Source organism: Acanthopagrus latus, chromosome 2, assembly GCF_904848185.1.
Source record: "Acanthopagrus latus isolate v.2019 chromosome 2, fAcaLat1.1, whole genome shotgun sequence".
In the NCBI taxonomy this organism is placed as follows: Eukaryota; Metazoa; Chordata; class Actinopteri; order Spariformes; family Sparidae; genus Acanthopagrus; species Acanthopagrus latus.
In genome coordinates, this window is record NC_051040.1 from 17,082,876 (window position 1) to 17,105,641 (window position 22,766).

The following is a 22,766-nucleotide window of genomic DNA, read 5'->3' on the forward strand; positions in this document are numbered from 1 at the left end:
TGATCCAGCTGGTAGAAAGATCTATCACACGCAGCAAACTGAGCTGGCCAAAACAATGGAGATGGAGTGTGTGTGCATATGTGTGTGTGTGTGGGTTTATCCATTCCTAAGTCATTGTGTTTAGTCATCAGATTTCTGTTGACATGGTAAACTCGACACCGGTGCAGAACAAAACAGATGTGTGTTTTGTATATGAGCTGATATCCCCTAGAAAATAAAGTGTTCTCAAGGGAAACACTAGCCATCAGGTGTGGTCTGAAGGTGTTCCCTGGTAAAAATGAACATACTCTTATCAAAGCGTTCCACTGGGAAAGCTTGCGAAATACCTTTACAACTGAAACAGTACACACTGCATGATCCTTACTTATTTGCTTTACAAAATGTCCTTATCTGATACGTAATTTAAAATGTGCTGCCACGTGGCACTTAGGCACAGTTAAATACTAACAGCATGCTCACATACCTACAATGCCATTGCTATCATGCAGCAGGGATAATATTTACCATGCTCACTATCTAGTTTAGTGTATTACCATGTAAACATTTGCTTATTAGCACTAATCACTGTCAGCCGAGGCTGATTTGAAACTGTCACTGTCATTGGTTCTGCATGCATTTGTTTGTAGATCGAAACTGAAATTTTGACGCTGTAGGATCACCAAATTTATCACAATTCATCGTGAGGGAGGGATGTATGTGTGTATGTACCAAGTTTTACGACCATAAATTCAGTATTTCTGAATGAGCGTCTCTAAAAACCAAGTCAACCTTATTCTAGTGTTAGAGGAAAACTCAAGGGATCACGACATACTCATGACATTTTTCACCAAAAGTAACATGTATATGCCCCAGCATCCATCACCATAACCTTACACACGCCATAGCATCCTGCCAGAAAAGGGGCAAAAATAAGCACCAAGCTGGTGTTAAGTTTCCATCATTAGAGCTTGGAGATGCAGCCAATAAATACTTGTGCAATGGAAGTGTCATTTGGCTCAAGAATGAATGCTGATTATGCTCAGAGAGATTATGCTGAGACGTACACTCAGGTGAAGAGAGTGAAGTGTTGTTGCCTGTTAGTAGCTGGGCACAGCCACAAGGCTCAGTGTTAATTAATTCCCCTAGATGTAGACGCAAATCATTTTCCAGTATCTACCTGTGCAGTGACAGTACTTAAACTGTAGACAGGCAGTGACTTCAGACACAGCCAAGAAATAAGTAACTGGGTGGAGAGATAAATTCAGTCGGATGGAAGTCAACTGCTCAGGTCCATATTTTGTGGGTTGGTGGCAAAGTCATATTTATTGTTGGCTGCGTGTTTGCTGTGCAACGTCACTCTTATCCACTTTACTGCATTGATTTAAAGGTACACTGCACTGCCTCAGGGCCAATTCCATTTCATCCCAGAACTAAAAAGACTGGCACGTATTTCAGTAATAACCCAATAAAATATCACCAAAAAAATTACACTGTCCAACTGTACAGCTGAGATGTGGACCAATGGCCGGTTTTATTGGTCCTGGAGGTAATAACTGTGAAAGTGATATTGTAATGAAGCCAGTGGCTGCCAGAGGGATTTGGCTTACAGTATTTCATAGTCGTAATAATAAAGTTGAGTGGAATGAGGAAAGGATAGACGGAAGTGCTCGCTCCCCACTCCCATTGTTTTTCTTCGCTCTCTTCCCCAGATTATTATTCAAGATCCATCCATCCGTTCCTCTCTTAATCTCTCCCTAATCAGCAAACTGCTTTTAACAATCCTGTGTACATCCTCATCTTTTTCTTCTCTTTCTCCTCCTCCTTCCTCTTCTTCATTTCCTATTGTGCACCTTGTTATTATAATCATTCTTCTTTGCCTCTGTCAGTCTCTTAAGGCTCCAGTACACTTCGAGTAAAATCAAAGGCTGTTGAACTGCTGTCAAATGCCTCAAAAAATCAAACTGCCTCCTGGTCTGTGCTATTAATGACACCCACGCCAGATGGAGGAGTTTTCAGCAAGTCTCGCCTAAAACTAATTTATGTTATAAATAAAGGAACAGAAAGTTGAACCGATGCCTAAGGGACACATAGAGAAAAATGCAAAAGTACACATTACCACCTACATGCAGGTGATGAAGTATTTGGAAGGTGTTAGAAACATGGTCACCATTTTGTCTGTGCAATTTTCTAACATATTTTGCTATATACCAGGGCCTTATATATTTATATTCATCTATGTTCTCTGCAGTTTTTTCACAATCCCTCCATCTATCTCACCTCTGCATCCAATTTTACTTCAACATTATCACTGTGACGTCGCTCCCTCCTCACCTCTCCCCATCATCCTTTCCCTCGCATCACACCACCTCTCCTTTTTCTCAACTTGCTCTCCCCCCCTTTCTTCAGTCTCCCTCTTTCATCACACAACTCTCCCCCTTTTCCCCCCATGACTCTCTCTCCCTTTCTAACACTCAGTTGCTCTGTCTTTCTTGTGTCAGCTGTGAGCTGCAAAGTCATGTGAGCAGAGTGTCAAGTGCTTCCAACCGAGCAGGCCGACTATGTTTAGTCCTGCTGACAGACAGAAACACACACACACACACACACACACACCTTCTAACAAAGTCCCGTGTGGGATTACACTCCTGGACACACTCCCCTCCCCATATTTCCAAAGGAGAGACAGAAATGCATAGACAAACGCACAAATAAAAATGCACATAAATATCCATAATTCATGTACAAATCCAGTTACACACACACACACACAAGGACACAGAATATATAATGCTGTATTTTTGATTGAGCATAATTAGACGCACCATCACATTGGGCTTGAATTTTATCTCATCTAGTTTTAAGAAAAATATCAACTAAACCCATCAGAGGTATTACTTTAAAAGTTCTTTGAACATCACTTTTGGAAAATGTAGTCATTTGTAAAATCTAATTTCAAGAAATGGTTCTAAATATTTGGGAGATGCACAGATGCTGTTTCTTGCCAAGGGCTTAGCTAAGCTAACCAGCTCCAAGTCCTTGTTACATATTTAGCATGCATACATTAGAGTGGTATCAAACTTCACATCTAACTGTCTTGGTTTTGGTTTCGGATTACTCATGTCCTTTTTTCTTTCATAGTTGTATCCTCTTGTGTCTTCTTATTACCTTCTCCTTCATGCTCACCTGTGTCCCCAGTGTTCTGTCTCCCCCCTGTTTCAGCCTCCTTAGCACTGCACTGATAGCAGTGTCTCTCCACCTGCACCTGCATCCCCTTGGTAATTTAGTTTGTATTTAAGTCTGTGTTGTTCCCTTACTCTTTGTTGGTTTGTCTGTTTTCGTCCATGCATCTCCTGTGTTTCCTCTGTTCCTGATTTGTTTGTTGTTTTTCTTCTGGTTTGTCCTCAGTTTTTGTATTTGCATTGGTATTTTCCTTTGCCTGCTTTCTTGTTGCAAGTTTTTGTCACCCACCATTTTCTTGTCCACAGTTTTGGTTTATTGGACACACTTTTTGTTTCTGCATGTGGGTCCTTTCCCGTTTGCTATTATGTCACTACTTCTCACCTAGAAGAGGATTTCCAAAAATATTAATCTGTTTGTTCAAGGTTGAATGATATATACAGTACGAAAAAAGACAATCTACTACTGCCAGTAATGAGAAAAGAGTGATGTGGAACTGCCTGGAGTCCACCTTCTCCCCTCTGACATGCACACACACTAATAAACACAATTAGTTGATAAAAAGGTCCCTTCAGGCTTCAGATCTGTACTCAGTCTATCTTGTCATTAAAGCTAAGGGTCATGAAATAAAAACTGCAAGTTGTCTGAGGACTTCATCAGTATTCTAGTGGGGATGTGGGCCATTTTAAGAGGCTGTAACCGGTGTGACAGAAGATTAGGCAGAAGAGGCTGAGGTCAATTATCTCGCAATTTACATCACTCAGGAAGTGATTTGTCAGGAGAACGGTTCTAGCTTGGTGGTTTTCACTTATCATGAAATCATAAAGGGCGAAAAGTCTATGGTTATAAGCCCTAGAGTTTTACATTACATTTCTGTGTGTTCTTAATTTAAGTAGAGTCAAATTTTATTCAAATAGCTCAATATCACAAATCACTAATTTGCCTAATGGTGAATTTAGTGCAGTAGAAGAAGAAGAAGACAAACCATTGGTAAAGAGATGGGCCAATAGAAGACAAATGACTAACATAAAGTGACATGACACAATTCAGTGGTCCGGTGATTTTCATTTAAAGCAAGTAAAAGAACCAACATACATGCAACACACATCAGCTTCAACTTGCGTAATGTTGTGAAAACATACTCTGCTACTTCTGATTTGTAGATGTGAGATTTGCACTTTGCTGCCAAGTCATAATCCGCGCAACCTTAAATTTAGTGCCAAAATAATTTATACATGTACTGTATGAATTACTATTAGCATCCAATTTTTTTTTAATTGAATTAATACGTGGTCTATTTTCGAGAGAAAAAAAGGAAGAACATCTGCTGGCTTGGCAAAAAAGCAGCACAGTGAGGGGAGGTGTCTCACCGACAGTGAGGGATCGTGGGAAGTGTAGCTGGCCCAACGTTCATTCTCCAACTCCTCCATCACCTACAGCATGCACAGAGAGAGTGAAGGGGGAGGGGTTTATACACATATTGCGAACAGGCACACTCACCCACAAACACACTGCACTAAAACTGGAATTCATGCTTGACAGGATTCAAATATCTACACACACAAACACTCCACCGGTTGCACGTGTGAATGAATGCACTCACAAACATCTATAACTGAATGAAGCAAGTCAGGAAAAGGGAAGGAGAGGCTCTCTCACACACGCGCATACAATACAGTATCAGTAGACATCTTCTCCAACACTTAGACAAAACACACACCTGGTTCATGGCGCTCTTCAGCCAGGTATCCACAGCAACCCCCACCTGCCGCAGAAGGTCCAACCGAGCTTCGGCTTTTAGCTTTATTGTCTTTGGAGAGAGAAGGCATTAGAAATGTTAAGAACATGAAACACATAACTGACCTACACACTTTTTCTCACATCAGTCTTGAAAAGAACATCATCCTGAGTGCAGTTCTATCTAAGAGCCCTGTTTGAACCATGTTTAAATAGTCACTGTGAGCCTTTAACACTGCCGATGTTTCTGTAAAAAAAAACAAAAAAAAACCATCTAAATTGATTAACAAAATTTTAAAAAATCATCACTGTTTATGTTGTTTTCTTTTATGTGAGGTAAAAATGCTGTTTAAATATGTACGATCCCTAAATATTGATTCATTTTCATAATCTGTGCACAGCAGGCAGTGTGACAGGAAGCAGAAAGTGAGTCGCTTAAGGAAACTTTGGATCCTTGTTGCAACTTGGACAGTTGCTTTCAGCCTGTGGCCCATCAGTAAGTTTAAGGTTTGGTCCTCTGAGGGAAAAAGTTTGAGCTCCCCTCCACTAGGTGCATTAAAGCAGGTATTAAGCAGCCTTATTAAGACATACAATGATCACAGTCAGTTTATTCTCCAGGTTTAGAAGAGTCAGACTTCCTGCTTCATGTTTATTCGGCAATGGCAACTGCTTTCCTACTGATGGAAAACTTACTGTATACTAAGCAGATAAAAAGACGTAATAAATCTTCAGTTCACTTCTTAAAATATTTTATGGCCATGATGCAGGAGCAAAATAAATGCAAGACAATAACAATATAATTTGCTATTAGCAAACATTGCTATATACAGTAAGCACCCAGATGGGGATCATTTCTCATATATAATGTTTTTTTTTTTAGATGATGCAGAGAGAAGGACCCCATGAGAACCTGCAGAACAGAGCAAACATTTTAATAATAGACTGTCTGTAGACACGGTACACCCCTCTCAGTGCACTGAGTGTTATGTTTTATAGTCATCTCCAAATCAATTCTACTTTCATTTATTTGGGCCTTTCAGCTGTGTCAGATCACATGCAGCACAGTGACAAGAGTGAGGATGTGAACTTGATCTGCAGCCCTAAATATGTGGAATCTGTGTCATTTATTTTTCTAAGTGGCAAATCATCAAATCTTGTTGTAGTTTCTTTTAATGAGCGGTGTTCTTTCCTAATGGGACAATGTGATGTTGATGATGATAATGATGATGCTATAACCACCAGCAGAGAAACCCCCGAGATTTACATTCAGTCTGTCTCGCATCCTCAACTCTCTTTTATCTCTGATCCTTTCTCTTTTGCTTCCTGCTGTTTCTCACCGTTTTGATCAATTTCCCCTTTCATTATCCTCCACTTTCCTTTCTTACCGTTGCTGACGTAGCAGATTGATAGCTGATATCTCCCTCCCTTGGAGATGTGCAGTCAGACAGACAGACACACACTGTCAAGACAGACTTCCTGGCTTTGATCAATAAAGACCTAAGCTCCTTAAGTGCCTCCATTTTTTCCCTTTCCATTAGCAGCACCCAACAACTGCTTAAAGGAGGCAGCGGTCTTGGGTGCTGGACCATAAACATACCAGACTACAGAGAAGAAATGTACAAAAAAGGCCAATACATGCTAAGCCATCTGTGCTGCAGTATACTCTGTAGTTAAAGTCAATAGAATAGGCAGCCAGTGGTGTGGGCACAGATCACTGGTGGACAGAGTGTACAACCCCAGCTGGGCAACTATAATCAATAAAACAGACAGAAAGGTAGGCAGAAAAATTAGATGGAGAGATAGACAGGCAGAGAGATGCAGCAGGAAGAAGTTTTTTTAATTTTAGTTTTATGGAAACAGATGTAAAACAATATGAAGTCTGATCCTCATGTCAGTCCTACATATCAGATCCATTTAAAGTAGTATTAAATAGAAATTGGCGGTGCCTCGACAGTTTCTGAGTGCAAAACCACTGTCATAAATAGAAATCTCAGGTCTGTAACAATTTGTCAGATGTAATGTAGGTGCTAACTACAAACAAAACTCATTACGTCACGTAAACATGTGTAATGCTGTGATCCTACCCTCTCACTGAAGTTACACAGTGCAGCCTGTTTCACCCTGTTTGACACTGAACCATCGACATGATGACAGAAGCTGTTATTTTAATGTCAAACATAAAGAGACAAAGTTGGATCAAAACTGGACAATTACCATGAGTATGTATCATAACTGTTTCACAATTCCTGCCATTTATTCCAAATCATCCAGTCTGACAGAATCAGTGCTATCAGCTGAGTGAACTGTTTGTTCCGGACACAATATGTGTTTTTATTCGCAGAAATACACTCCGCCAATACAGATTAAATTGTGTGTAAATTATGAGTCGATACCTCCAATCAATATTCCATTCCTTATTAGTTTTGTTTGCTGGGATCACAGTCTTGTGTCTGATGGATTTTGATGCCACGTGGTAATGAGGCCAGCTTGTCTGCTGAAGCCAGTTTGACAGCAGCCTTCAACAGCTCATTAGTATGGAGACAGCCTCTCTTGCCTCAACTGTTCTCACTCTCTCATCCTCTGAGAACTCCTTAGAAAGAGGAAAACAGCCAAGTAGAAGCCAATAATCATCTAATATCACTGTGGGGAATTTCAGATGCTCTCGCTGCTGCATTTCAAAGTATGCGAGGGGGGAAGACCAAAACAAACTTGCAAGGAAGTGTAACAAGATAGTGTGAACACTTTTCTGTAGGTAGAAGACTTCAATGTATGGGTCTGTTTGTGAGAAGATGCACAGGAAATGCAGAGCTCACGTACTTCAAATATCACACTCTCTGATACTAGTGAGCAGTCTACACAGATTTCAGAAGGTGAGAAAAAAAAACAGTTTTATTTATGTTTTCTTCAAGAGAATATCACACATATTACTTTTAATCTTAATAGCTTTTTTCCCCTCCAGCAGAATAAACATGGTTAGCCTAGGGCACACTGTCATTATTTATAATTCATGCAGCCGTTTACTTTAACATTGTGAAATTTTCACTTGACTTTTATCATAGCATGTATATCTTTATCATGCTGGTAGTTTTTGCTACGGTCATAAGTACTCAAGTAATTTCAGGGAAAGACCGTCTCTAGCTTTTATCGAGCCGTCAGCCAGAGGCCATAAAAGCAGACCAGCATTTGTAGAGAGCCCAGAATACATAACTCTACTGCCTATTTCAATGTTTATTGATTCCATTCAAACAGAGGCAAGAAAAAGTGGATCCTGTGAAAGATTATGGTGTGTACTGTTGAACACTGCAGAATAGATTCAGAAGCATAAAACGTCCATAATATTTTATTTCTTTTAGGAGTGTCGCTCCTTTTCTTTTATCTGTGACAACAACAATCAAAGCAACAAATTCAGTTTGAAAGGGCAGACATTTATATATTTGGATAAAGGCTTCCATGACCATATTACAAGAAATAATATATTGCCTTACTCTTCCCCCATAACAATATGTTGTGTCAGTAAAGGCAGCAAAAATCAAAAACCCTGCATAAATACTTTGTTTGCCTAATAAATAGGCCTGCAACCTCTTTAAAGTTTTACAGGATTCAAGGCATTGATATTTATGCTTCCTGCATCTTGTTTCACATGAAATATTCAGATGGAAAAATTATGCAACAGGACAGGAAACTTGCTGACAACTTGCACTACAGCATGTCTATTAAACCTAACATGAATAAACCTGAAACTTGTATCTTTCTCAAAGTTTTGCCTGCAGTTTGACACACAGTAAATGATGTCCACACTTTTAGCTCAGACAGTGCATCGACCCTAAACATTGATTTTAAAACTTAGCCGGCCATCAAAGCGCTTAAGGTGTTGTCACAAGCAAATTAGGCGATTTTTAAGAAATCAGTAAAAGAGGACAGGTAGAGAGGACAACGCGATCAATCGTTCTTACTGGCTGCCAGAAACCTGAAGCTTTCATTTCAGATATCTGCTTCAGAAACACCAATGAATTAACTGGCAGTTAATGCATTCCTCCACTGTCTACAGATGCCTCAAAAATATCTTCATCCACAAAACATAAATACAGGCCTTGCTTTTCATATTCTTGGTAATATGATGTTGGAAAGGCGACTGCAAGTGGACATGCCTAGTGGGATGAAGATGGGACTTGAAGAAAAGAAAGGCACAATCACTACCTAGATAACACTGTAATCAAACCTGGATAATGTCTTTTGTACTGCTTTCACTCCCTCTATAATTCTGTGATAAGAGCTCAGTGATGAAGCCATTTCTACCAAATGAGCCCATAAAATATTCATCATCTTACTCGAGGTAATGCTGGCCTAGGAGGGCGAAGAATAGCAGAACGACAGCGTGAGTAAGAAAGACTGAAACAGAGAGGCAGAGAGACAGAGGGTGGGGTCGGAAAAAAGGTGGAGTGGTGGTCATATGTTTGCATTCTTCAGTGAGAGAATTACTGTAGAAAGTGAGATCACAAGCTAATGAACGTGTTGTGAAAATATTCTTGTAGTTGGAGGTATAATCAAATTGTGTCTATCAATAAAAGCAGCACAGTGAAATAAAATCTGCTCAATAATCTTCCCCCAAAAAAGAAAAATACCTGAGCAGAGGTTCAGTGAACTAGTGATCACACAGGTTCCACATCAGAAGTAAAATGTTTTTTAGACCAAAGCTGACAGCAGAGGGTGCCAGATATGTGAAAGCCTGATAAGACGGGTGATAATGGAGGCAAAGAGGCAGCGTTAGGGAGAGAATGAGCTCAGCAAAGTGAGGGAAGAAAGATGAAATGGAAGAGCACGGATGAAAAGAGACTTCTTGTGAGAGAACGGACAGAATCGAGCTGAGCAGGATGGGAGATGATGCAGCGATGTCTTTCAGTGTGTGTGACAGGTTGAATCTGCAAGGATCAATACAGAAATGATCGATATCTCTGCAAGTGCAATGGCTGAGAGGGAGTACAAACACAAGAAGAAGAAGTAAGAAGTCCAAGAAAGAGCAAGAAATCGGAGAGAAGCACAGTATTACATCTAAAAGTTTAGATATTTTCAGTGTCACTGTTCAGACATCTATAACTGAAGTAAATGCACCCATGCCACGTAGAGCAGGGGCTTAGTGGCCTGTGAAGATAAGAAGGGTCAAATAACTTGAATGATTTGACATCTCCTACAATGTGAAAGGTACATCGATTGATCCTGCGCCATGTTTGTTGACTGCACCCCGCTGCATCATCTGAATGCATCAGATGAGCAGACCGAATGCCAAATGCCACTGTTTGTCTCTAAAATATTTACCAAATAATTAGTCACTCAGCCGAAACACCGAGCAGAGGAAATGTGGGACCCGGCTGGATTCTATTTTGTCGCAGAAAAGGAGGGCTTGTTTGCAAGGCTGATGCTGCATTGATGTTGCAACTAGAAGTGAGTCCACGATGACATGCAACATTTACTACCACCGCAGATTTTACAGTGTGTATTTTTAGGGAAAAAAAACATTTTCCATTCACTACCTTTTCATCGAACCCACTTTCCTCTGTTTTTAGTGACTGTCCAGTCCACAGTAACTACACACATAAATATATATACTTAAGTCTGTTTACGTACTTTTTTTGGAGAGAAAACCATCTTTCCAATTTAAAAGAAGAGGAAACATCCATCTATCCATACACTCTATATACCAACGCAGCCTGTGCAAGAGCCGGAGCCTAGCCAGGGAACCCTTCCAAAATTTACACAGAGTCGAGTTTAAATGCAGATAGTGCTATGGGAACATATCCAATTATTTACCCACTATTAAAGGGAACTCCACCGATTCTACACAATAAAGTGTTTAGGGTCTTTGGGAGCTCTAATGAATACAGTATGTGAAAAACAGTAGTATAAAGTCTTTTGTTGCACGAAAACTGATGAACACTCAGTGGCTAAGTCACATTGTGGGTAATGTAGGCCCAAGGTTTTGAAAAGGAAGGAAAATGTGTGGAATAAGAAAGTGACATGTCTGCTTCTGCTGCTGATTTTAATCACTGCTAGACCAGTCGACTACTTTTCAAAACCTGGCGCCTATTACCAAAAATGCAACTGAGTCACTGAGTGACATCATCGGAGGCAATTTATCAGATCAAATGCAGCTTCCTCTGGAGCCACAAAAGGCTTGACACAACTTTTTTCAGATATGCAGTAGTACTCCCTTAGACCTAAACATACCCTTTAAATAGTGTTGTGATGTTAAATAAATATTGACAGACCTCAGCTTTGCGCATGTTTTCTTTGGTGTCTTCTATCTTCATCTCCAGGTCTAGTCTGCCCTGCTCTGTGGGTGGCAAACCATGACTCTCACACTCCTCCAGACACTGAAAATCACACATACAACATACAAACATTGATTAGAAATAGTGTGTGGGTGTGTGTTGACCTTCATTCTTTTTTACACGTGAGTGTGTGTGTGTGTCAATCTTACTCTCTTGTAATGTATGATGTTCTTATGTTCTCTGGCCACTCTGGTTGCCCATTTCCTGGCCTCCTTGTTCAGACTGTGCTCCTCCGTCGTCCCTGTCTCCGACTCCAGCTGACGACTCTAATATAGACAATCACACACACATACCAGACAGGCATGGGTAAACACACACCCAGCCCCCATGCGTGCGCGCAGACACACACACACACGCACACACACACACCAGCATGGCAAGCAAACACACACAAAAGCACACATAAGTACAATGACGGCACAAGGTGTGTGATGTGCAGAAGCTGTTAATTAGGCTAAAGAAAGTGTGATAGAAAGATTGTCTCCTTCTCATGCAATTAATACAGCGTGTGTTGCAAAGCTCTCTTGTTATCCTCTTGGATGCTATCAGATGTGAAAGAGTGCGAGTGTGTGAGAATGTCTGTGCGACTGTGTGTTTAGATTTGCACTTTCAGAGAAATCAGGAGGTGCATGGGGACAGGACTTTCTGAATTTGACATTTGTTTGTTTTTCAAGATAAATAAACACATGCGGGCCTGTAAAATAATCTGCATGACTCTGAATAAAATGTTCAACATCAATTACAATCATGCTGGATTGTTTCTAGAGAGACAGACATTATTAAATGTATCTCCTAGTTTTCCCACCTACCTCCACCATTTACCATTTACACAGAACCAGAACCAGCGTCAACTTTATTTGAAAGACCCTAAAAACGCCTTACTATGAGTAACAGGATCCACAAGAATGCGCTTTTAAGTTAAAACCGTTTGCTTATTTCGGGAAACTTCTATATTGTGTGCATTTTTTCACTTGTTTGAAGTGAGCAGGGCTTAGCTGGAAAAAGGTGACGCACGTACTGTGCACCAATCAAGTGTACGGAACGTTTGAGTCAGACTATGTTGACATTTAGTGGGTGATAGAGAAGTCCCTCACCCTCCAGTATCCCCTTCAGAATCGTAACAGCTTTTGTTAACAATGAGAGAAAAATTTTAACACTGCTATAAATTAAATATATGATGTTTGTCAATTAAAAAAAACTTTTGGGTGTGTAGTCTTTCTAATGAGCTTTATTTGTCATGTGTTTTCTTTTTATGCAGTCTTATACAGTAACTCAGCAGGGTTGGGACTTTCATGACCTGCAAGATTATGTGTGACTCAAAGGGAATACAAAAATATTTTGCTATTTTGCCATACATACAGTATTTCATTCTGAAATAAGGCCTTATGGTGGTTCACATGAAAGGTAGGGAATCTACTTGGTTGCTGTCAATCAAATTTGAATTAAACCCTACTCACACACTCCTGAACAATCCTAACGTGTGTCCTCCATTCATATATTATCAGTGGCCTGTAATGTTCCTGAAATTAGTAAAAATGTAAAGCATGACATCTCTTCTGGCTATAGACTGAAGAAAATTGCCACTTTAACAAAAACAAACTGAGCCTCAGGAGGTACATACATTTAGTGTCATTGATTTGTGTTCATGGCCTGAGAGGCTGCTGTTTCCATAATTTGATAATAAAAAGCATGTTACCCAGACTTAAAGTACAGGATATTTTAATTGCGAGTTTCCGTGCACATCATATCTATTAATTATGTGCTGCTTCAGTAACAAGAAGGCATAAATCTGGCTAAGTATAGGTGTGAAACGAAGAGTATTACATGGGAGATTTACGGCTTAATTACATTCAGGCGAGGGAGTATGGCAGGGAGCTAAGGCAAGGAGGCAGAAAACTAGATTAAAACAGTGGCTCTGAACTGACATGTCATGGAGGGTAGTTAATGTGTGCTTTGATAGCTCGCTAAAACTGAGCTTGCAGAGTAAATAAAGTTTCGTTCAGGTGGCCTACCAGCATCTACATTTTCCGGAAAAATGTGAATACTTGCATGAATCTTCACCTTGCATGTGACCTTTCATTGATGTTCCTCATTTTGTATATCAGCTTTATCACTCAAATGTTCTGCTGGTCAACGTGAAACAACTGTGTGAGTCAATATAACACACGGCGCAGTGCAGTACAAACTAATTTTTCTCTTAATTTTTCAACTACTACCGAAGTGATTAAAAGGCAAAGTGATGTCCAGTCAGCCTGCCAGCTAAGAGAGAAGTAAAGTACAATACAGCTGACTGATCGTACTGTACTTGAATAACAATCTCCACTGTTATTATAACAGTTATTCTGAGTACTCTATGGGACAACTGTGCTATTCTAAAACCACAGGGATGAAGAGTGTGGTAGTCTGTGTGTTTGGGAGGAATAGAGTATGCTGGTGGGAAAGTGTGAGTTAAAATTATGAGACACATGTGATGTAATCGCAACATCTTTAATTTAATTGAAGCTGAGGACTCTTGTTCTGTGACATCTCCTCACTCTGAGGCAAAAAGAGAAAATACCACAAAAACAAGCTGCAGTTGTCTTTTCTAATGCAAATTTGCATCATTTTGACATCCACTAGGCTCCAATTGTTTTCTAAAAAAGGATCTCTCTGCACAGCTTCCAGAGACATACCGCTGACTTGACTAATATAATACAACACGTTGAACAGCGTCTGTATCACACTTAAGTCGAGGCAGCTGTATTACTGTGTGAGCTGTTTAATGAATTTTAAAAAAGGCACTGGCAGTCCAGGACTGGAAGGTGTTTGCACGACCTGCAGCAGTACAGACAGCTGTTTGTGTCTTATGTGACTGTGACAAATGCATCTCTATGATTAGACTTATTACATGCATTAACGGCAAAAAGAAAAACACATTCAAGGTGTTATCCCAATAAACCAAGAGGGACAATATGTGTGAAGGTAAAGGGTTGCTTGCAAACCTGACTAGGATGCCTACATCTTTAATCCAATTGAGTTTAGTCTTAGATTTGTTGTAGATGCAGCCATTTAAAATAATACAATTCCTTACTATTTGGACAGAGTCAATAATAAAACCTTTGCTTATTCAGCATGCAGCATGTAGTTTGACTTTGGTGCAATGGTTTGATAAGCATGAGCTCACGCAGATTCGAACAAAGAAAACATACAAACACGAACACCAACAATGAAAAATAGAAAAGCAAAGTACAGAGGCGGTCATTCTGCCCAATGCGTTTTTTTAAACCCACAACACAGATATTAATGTGCAAATGAAATCACGCACACCAAACATTTGACTCATTTATCACCAGGAGAGAAATGACAGTGCAATGATATCTCAAAATTTGATGCAAAAACAAAAAGGTTACAGCATCTAATGAGTCATTTGGTGCTGGAACTGTACTGCTCACAAAGACAAGACAGTATGACATCTTTAAAGTGCTATGACACCACTGTCACAACAGTGTTGTTCAGTAATCCAAGAAAATACAGCTCTATTGTTTCATTATTCTGGAGCAACAAGACAACGCAGGGTATAAAGAGCTCTGATAGTAATATCACTGCAGCAAAGATAATTAGCTTTAATAGATGGCTTTCCTGTTTACAAGCAATAAAAGATGCATATGCAGCAGGGGGTAGAAAACTCATTGGTACTATGTCATGATAACTTTATTTTAAGCATTCAGAAATAAAGCAACAGCAACAAAATTATTATGTAGAAGGGCAAATGTATGCAACACTCATCTTTGCATTTCCAACACTTTTTTGATCCTTAACCACTTGCCACCTTAACTAGACATCTGTCAGGTCTGCCTGGCTGACATGACACATATTCCCGTGAGAAAACAGCACACAGTAGCAGCTATATGCTAACCCAGACTGCCGAAGTTAGCTGTGCAGGAAAGCGACAAATTATCTGTGAGTTAAAACATCAACGGGCAGCACAGAAAGCACAAAAGTATTTTTTGTTTTCAACCCCTTGTGTGTGAATGCATCTCACTGATGACATCTCTTTGAAACCCATCTATCGCAAAGGCTGATTTGATACCAGGTCACAGGACAGGTCGGCTTTAAAATTGGTACTGTGTTGTGGTGTAGGTGTATGGGAGAAGGAAAACATTAAACACGCAAGGCAGGGGGCCCCAGGACCAGGACTGATAAACAATGACTAGGGCAATAGTAAGTAGATAGTGAAGGCTAGTGGTCCGGTGAGTTTATTAGGTATCAAATAAGAAAGATGTGAAACAATTGCTGCTTTTTTATTCTAGTCTAATTACGCTATTGTTACATGAAACGATGTGCATGACTGAATTCATCTGAACCAGTAACTCAGAGCTTCACACGTATTTGTCATGACTATTCTTAATTTTTACACCAGCGGTGGTCATGATGTCATAGGTGTAGTCACAGCCATGACTGTGTGTTAATGCTGCAGTATGCAACAGTCATCATTGGTATGTTACAGACGGACATGGGGGTTCTGATAACTACAGTTCCTTGCAATAACTTTTAGAGTAATCAAACAAAAGAGGTAAACATACACAAACTATTTGTGTGATCATGGATCCGACTGTTAGTTGTGAAGATAAATAAAGGTGTGAGAGTGTTTCTCATGCACATTCTCACGATCCCTTGTGTATGAAGTCTTTGTGTTAAAGTTGGCTAGACATGTTGTAAAGGCTACACAACATTCTGTTTATGAAGAGGGATGGGTCCACGTCGCTTGCCAAGATAGATCATTTGGGTGTTTAGGTTAGTGTTGTTGTTTTAATGGGTTTTAACTGTCTGGAGTGAAGGGTTATGTCACGGAAAAAGCAGCTCTCCGACAAAAACCTTAGATTCAAGCAGAGAGTGACGTGTATTTTATGTTTTAACACTGTGTTGCCATGTCAGTGACCTTACTCGGTGTTTTGTTTTCAACAGAATATGAAATCTTTTCTTCTAAAACTGATTTTTTTTGCCGTGGGTTGGATTCTGAGCATACACCAGACTGATGATGAAGTGTGCTATGCAAATCAATGCGTCTATACATAAATTGCTGTCATTTATATGTAAGGCAACAGAGGAAGCCAAATTCCACATTAGTGTTCATACATTTTCAGCGGCATGCATAACGTCAATCATCGTAAAGGTGTTAAGTATTATCAAAATAATTACCCATGCTTAGTTAACATGTACATAATCAACTGAATGTCACCATGACAAACATATAAAAAAAAAAGACACGAATGAAGTAGATGATCCATATTTTGTGTCAGGAATGAGGGTGGGAATGCTAACAACAGTTAAGACTACCTGTGCCAGGGTCATTCTCATGGCACTGACGGGCGACGGCTCAATGTCCACCAACTGCTGCACCGAGCTCAGAGTCTGGCACACGCGCACACACACACACACACGCACACACACAGCACAGCAACCGTGCACCCACGTACCCAAGAGCAGCAGTGCAGGCACACAGACACACAAATACAAGGAGGGAGGTTAATGGAAAGAAAGTTCAGGGAAAAGTGTTAGCAACAGGATTAGGAAGACAAGGGAAGGAATAGCAAATTGTTTGCTTGGAGAAATGTTAAAGCACCAGTTAGTGTATAAGAGAAAGGAAAAGATCAGAGAGGGAAAGAACATTTGGCATAGAGAGTGAAAGAAGCTGAGAAACAAGAGAGCACAAAGTGACTCAGACACAAGAGAAAAGGATAGCTGTAGGAATAAGGTACAATGGTCCACTGGGAGACGTCTCTTTTTCAGCCACCAATCCTTAACAAGGCCCCATGAGGGTTGAGACGGCATGATTCTACTGCTGCAACAAGATCACGCGAGTGTTGATCGATTCAATTCGATTTGAAATATTTTTAACAGTCAGCAACCATGTTGACTTGACAGAAAATATTTAGCTTACGTAAATCATGAAAGGAGTTTCTGACTACAAAGAAAAGTCCCCAGTGGAACGCGTAACACTTTTCATTGAAATTATAAATATCCAAACACAGAGCAGATTCATGCTTCTAGCATGCTGTCACCAGACACTAGTTAAGTGGACAAGTTCTTCCTAACATAAAGAAAGCCAAAGATCTCTCTGGAGAATAAGAAATGATCAGAGCTTTGGTTCTCTGATTTCTAGCTTGGGAGCCCCAGACGTATTCATGTGATTCACTAAACTCATCGGAATGAAAGGTACTCAGCTGCTTGAGATGTGCTCAGGGTTTTAGCCACATAGTATATCCAAAATACAATATTTGAGGGGACATAATGAGAATGAGGAAGGAAATGACTGCATGTGTCTGTTTGAAAGAGGCAGGCAGGGAGAGATGGAGCGACTGTACTGCTGTATGAACAGGTTCATATTCAAACAATACAGGCTCAACAACATAGTGCTCAAACAGCCCAACAGCCCAGAGCTGCATGTGTATGGATATGAATGCAGTGTATGTGTGTGCAGCCTTGTGCATCTCACCGTGTCACATTCGCTCGGCTGGAACTGGAAGTCGTGTGCTTTGTGAAACACTGGGTTCTCCTGCATGAACAACTGCTGGTTGAATTCTTGTATTATCTGAGAGGAAGACAGAAGGAGACCGTTTTAATCCAGGGCCACGGAAAAGTTTACATTGGAATCCGTTGTGACCTCAGAGAAACCACGCTGACTGTGGCTTCCGTTCGCTGAAGGAGCAAGCTGCAAACATTTTTCAGCCACATTTCATATATTTTGTTGGTGAGTGCTTCATATTCATACATACACTGTGTTTGATATTTAGAGTGTTACTTTTATGGCATCCATGTGTGGAGGAGAGCATAGTAAAGTCAAGTTGCATCAGACAAAACTGAACAATGTTCCACAGAGAAGAATGGGAATGTATTTAGGTCCTTAACTTCAATGTATGTCACAGCACTGTGCCAGAAAAATAGCAAAAATTTGCATATCGGATTGGGTGGACACTCTGATGGTGCTGATAAATACCTGTGACTATGTCATTGCATGTGGTAATGATGTGAATGACATCACTGGGTGTTAGTGGGTGCTTGTCTGAGTTGCTGCGGGTGATGGTGTTTCGGAAAGTGTTGAACTCTGCTGACTAGCCTGCATACGCTGTATTAATGAAAACCAATCGTGGGGTAGTGTTTTGCTTATAAAGCGATCCCTCTCCCTTTGAGATTGGTTTCAGCTTCATTTAGAACAGACTGCAAGTTTTACACTGACACACAAACACAACATGTCTTTATTTGTCAAAGACTGTGTTTCAGCATTTATTTTTTGGCTTCCCTCGGGATGACTTGTTTGCATTCTTGCATTGCTCAGTTTCAAATTGTTTTTATTAAAATGCGTGTGTGGGAACAATTCCTCCAAACTCTAATCCGAGGCACAATTTCCCCAGTGCGCAATGTAAGAAAAATGGTGCTGAGTAATATCAAATGAAGTCAAAATGTCAAGGTATCCCATTCATTTCACTGAGGATATAGACATTGTTTTGGCAAAATGAGCACTTTGATCTTGCTATATTGTCAAAAAGACTGATGGATTTTCCCCATGATGTCTGTTTTGCATTTGAACAAGCACTAACCTAAACTTAAATGAATACAGATCGTCTCTGTCTCTCACCACATCTGACTCACCCTGGTGGATTTGTCCAACAGGAACTGGAAGGTGTTGTGTGTAGCCTGGGAGGCCTCTAGCTCGGTACGAGACAGCGCCACCAGGTAGTCTTTCACATGCTCATAAATCCTGCCATCCAAGGCCTAGAGGACGGAGAAAGAGAAGGACGTTTGGGTTACAGTGAAGAATGGATTAATTCAATGTAATTCTATAATCCTTTATGATGTCAAGTACAAGAGAATCAGGAGGAGACATCAAGACAGAGACAGACAGAAGAGGTACAGAGGGTCAAAGAGTCAGGCTATTTACTACAAACGCTTTAGCAACATACAGTACTAATTCAGACAAAATGAGCAATTTAATTCAACACCATGTTCGTAAAATAGCGTGTTATTTTTCATCATCAAACTTCAAGTAACCATTTAACCTCAACCAATTCGTAACTGCAAGCTTGTTTGTAACAAAGCCTGGAGACACAACGCTCATTAAGGCATGTATAAGTTATAAAGTGGCACAAATTTATTACCAGGAGAAAGGGATGTGCAGTAAAAGTTTGGGAATATTTTCATTGTTAGTTAATCTGTCACTTATTTGCTCGATTAATGATTAGTTGTGTGGTGTATAAAATGTTAATGGGTGTTTCCAAAAACCCAAACCCATACCATCCTCAAATGTCTTTGTTTTGTCTACAACCCAAAGATAGTCAGTTTACTGTCATAGAGTTGTACAGAAACCAGTAAATATTTAAGTAGCTGGAATCAGAGGAATGTATTTTTTTCTCCTGAAAACATGACTGATGATGAATGAATGAAACTGATGATTGTATTATCCAAATAGCTAGTGATTAATTCAATTCAACTAATCATTGCAGTTATAGATTATACAGTCACACACATGTGGGGAAGAAACACAACAGAAGCTTTTGTTGTAGTCATGCATCATTGGGCAGATGCCTATTCTTTGCACAGTTTCAGTTCTCAAAATTTCACAAAGTCACATTAGTAGAAAAGTTAGACATTTCGTTTCTGCCCTCAGGTGACGAAAGGATACACAGCCCACACAGGTATTTTCAGTTACGTTGTCTGACTGTGTGGGTGTGAACACACTGTGACTGATAGACAGCTTCCTCTGTCTCCTGTTTGTTATGTTGCACTTGTTAGAGCGAGACAACTTAAGCATGAGTTTAGTAATCACCTGTGTGGGTGTTTAAATTAAAGATGGATAAAGAAAAAAAAATAGTGAGAGTTTGTAATGTGTTGCCTTCTGCAACAGAGCACATGTTTTAATGAAGTGGACTGTGACAGGGAGAAAGGAGATAGAGAGGAGAGACAACAATGAGATGCAGAAAGTCAAAGGAAGGACAGAAACTGAGCAGATGTTTTCATTTGACAGCTCTTATCATTACAGGTTCTGATGCACCGATATAAAGACATTTTAATGAAGTATGCAGTCCAAATGAACAGCCTTTCTATGGGGAGGCTGTGGTAGTGCTGCCAAGCTGGAAGCCAGGCTGCCAAACAGACAGATCAGACAGAGGAATGAGAGAGAGGCTAATAACGAGGAGGAGAAGAGGAGGTACGAGTGAGCATTTGAAAAGGTTTAAAAGAGACAGTAAAAGAGACGGACATAAAAATTAGTGCAGGGGAGGTGTGTGTGTGTGTGTGTGTGTGTGTGTGTGTGTGTGTGTGTGTGTGTGTGTGTGTGTGAGAAGGAGAGAGTGAGAGAGAGAGCAAAAGAGAAAAAGAGGGAAAGAGAGAGAGTGAAGTGTTCTTTGGATAGCGCTCCAACAGCTGCAGGGGAAGGTGAAGGGGTTCAGATTCCAATTCAACAAAACAGAGAGACCGCAGACACAAACACACACACACACACACACACACACACACACACACACACACACACACACACAAACTCTCAAATACTCAGACGCTCACACTCACACTCTGCTCTAGCCAAAGTACCTTATAAAAGCTTCACACTCTCAGAAAACCTGCACACCCTCCGTGCTGGCCAGGGGATGTTTCAGGCCAAGTCTGCAACCTCCCACTAACAAACACACTCACTTTTCTTAAACAGACACGCGAGTAAACACATAAAAAACATGTTTTGAACCCCCACAAATTTAACATTTGCACACACACAGGACAAACTAAAACAATGGGAATTTGACAAGGAAATTATGTCATTAAGGGTGTGTTGTTGGCTGACTTCTCTCTAAATGTTCCCTCATCACTCTGCTCATTTCCTCCTCCCCCTTTCTTACCTCCCTCCCCTCCTTCTATCATCCATTTAAGGTAGTGTTGAAACAGAGTGAGTCAGCTTCCAGAAAAAGCCCCGTCCCCATAATCACTGGTCAGTGTGTGTGTGTGTGTGTGTGTGCGTGTGTGTGTGTGTGTGTTTAGGTTGAATGACTGCATCAGTCTTGACAATAAGTACAGCACAGCGGAGCAGACAGGGCAGCAGAGGTGTAAGTGTAAGAGAGTGCGTGTCTAGCAGACGGACAGTGAAAAGAGCATCGGCTGCCAACAGCAGAGGGAGATGTGGAGCAGGCTGCTCCTCCACTGCCCTTTCACAACAACTGTCGCATTGACAAGGACAGAAGCTCTCAGTGAAATATACATGTTATTCCTGCCTCCACAGTCAGAGTAGTTAGTGTTTATGAAGTGAAGTTCAGATCTACACAAGGCCTTCAATTAGAAAAGTTCTCATCCCTCATTCTGTGGAAAAACCTCTCTTTTATCTCGCAGACATGTCCTCACAGTCAGTCACTGTCTTTCTCTGTATGGGCTAACATTGAAGGCACAGAAGGTCTTGATTTAGCCAAAGGGAGCTGACGAACTTCCACTGCCACAGAACAATCTGTATCCAGGGGTGGAATGTAACCAAGTTTGTTGACTCAAGTACTTATACTATTATGGTCATTGCTCAAGTCCTTTTTCATGTGAACATTTACACAAGCTTCTTTAATGTGAGGATTTGTAGCTTTTCCTGTTAATGAACTAAATCATTCTAACTTATTTCTAATCATTTTTAAATTAAAAAAAAAAAGAAAATTGTTCAAATAAGAGCCACCTCAACCAGCTACAGCAGTAACATGTTGCTTAAACATTAATGTATGAGTAATAATTGCTTGTTGATGCTGCTGTTACAAAGACAGCTGGATTGTTTCTGTTTTCCTCAGAGTCCCAAATAACAACAACACAAAAAACGCAATGTTTATTCGATCACTTAGTCTATAATAGAAATTGGATGGCAAATAAACCTTCCAAGGAAACTTGCCATTGCCAGTTAATGTAAGTTTTGAAATACAGCACTTTTACTTATCAAGGAGTGTTTTTACAGTGTGGTATGAGTCCTTTCAGTAAAGTAAAATATCTTCTTCCTCCACTGTCAGTAATTTATCTGATTAAAAGTAATTTAGAGGTATATGTTGCTATTACAAACACAATGTCCTCCCATGGCCACATCCAATGAATTGTGTTCACAGCGACGCAAAGAGCTTGGTTGATTTTATAGGAGGAAGGTAAATATAGTCTGAAATGGAGACAGTGCTAAAAAAAAAACATGATGAATGGAGAAGCCACACGAAAAACTGGGTTGCAGTTTGTTGGGATGTATTGGCTGTGCTTATATTCTATGGCTGCTATTATTCTTATGTTTGCCACTGATGCTGTTTTCTGTGCCGTGTTCCTAAACATTTCTCTGTGGAGCAAAAACTGTCTGTGAAAATAACTTTTATTGTGATGCAGATTTTGGTGTTATCAGTGACTGTCAGGTGAAGACCTGTAAACAAAACAAATACTGGATAAAACTGTGGTGTAGGGAGAGGGGACGAGCAGATTGGGTCCCTCTGGCAATGTCCCTCATTCTCTTTGTGTGTTTGCGTACATGTATTCGTGTATGTGCATATTTCCCCGCAGTCCTGTCCTTCTGTCACAAGGAGC

At 40.3% G+C, this 22,766-nt stretch overlaps 1 protein-coding gene across 2 annotated transcripts in view; it reads right to left on the reverse strand.

Annotated features, from left to right (window-relative positions):
- Positions 1 to 22,766, reverse strand: part of LOC119004767 (F-BAR and double SH3 domains protein 2-like) — a 73,632-nt gene that overhangs the window by 10,588 nt on the left and 40,278 nt on the right. The window contains exons 9-15 of one of the 2 annotated variants that reach the window (XM_037071965.1): positions 18,846 to 18,968; positions 17,692 to 17,787; positions 16,533 to 16,607; positions 11,366 to 11,482; positions 11,154 to 11,258; positions 4,874 to 4,963; positions 4,524 to 4,586 (exon numbers count right to left, since the gene is read on the reverse strand). In XM_037071965.1, the coding sequence (XP_036927860.1) occupies positions 4,524 to 4,586; positions 4,874 to 4,963; positions 11,154 to 11,258; positions 11,366 to 11,482; positions 16,533 to 16,607; positions 17,692 to 17,787; positions 18,846 to 18,968 (669 nt within the window). The remainder of the gene's footprint in view (positions 1 to 4,523; positions 4,587 to 4,873; positions 4,964 to 11,153; positions 11,259 to 11,365; positions 11,483 to 16,532; positions 16,608 to 17,691; positions 17,788 to 18,845; positions 18,969 to 22,766) is intronic. The other variant, XM_037071970.1, reaches the window with a different exon arrangement.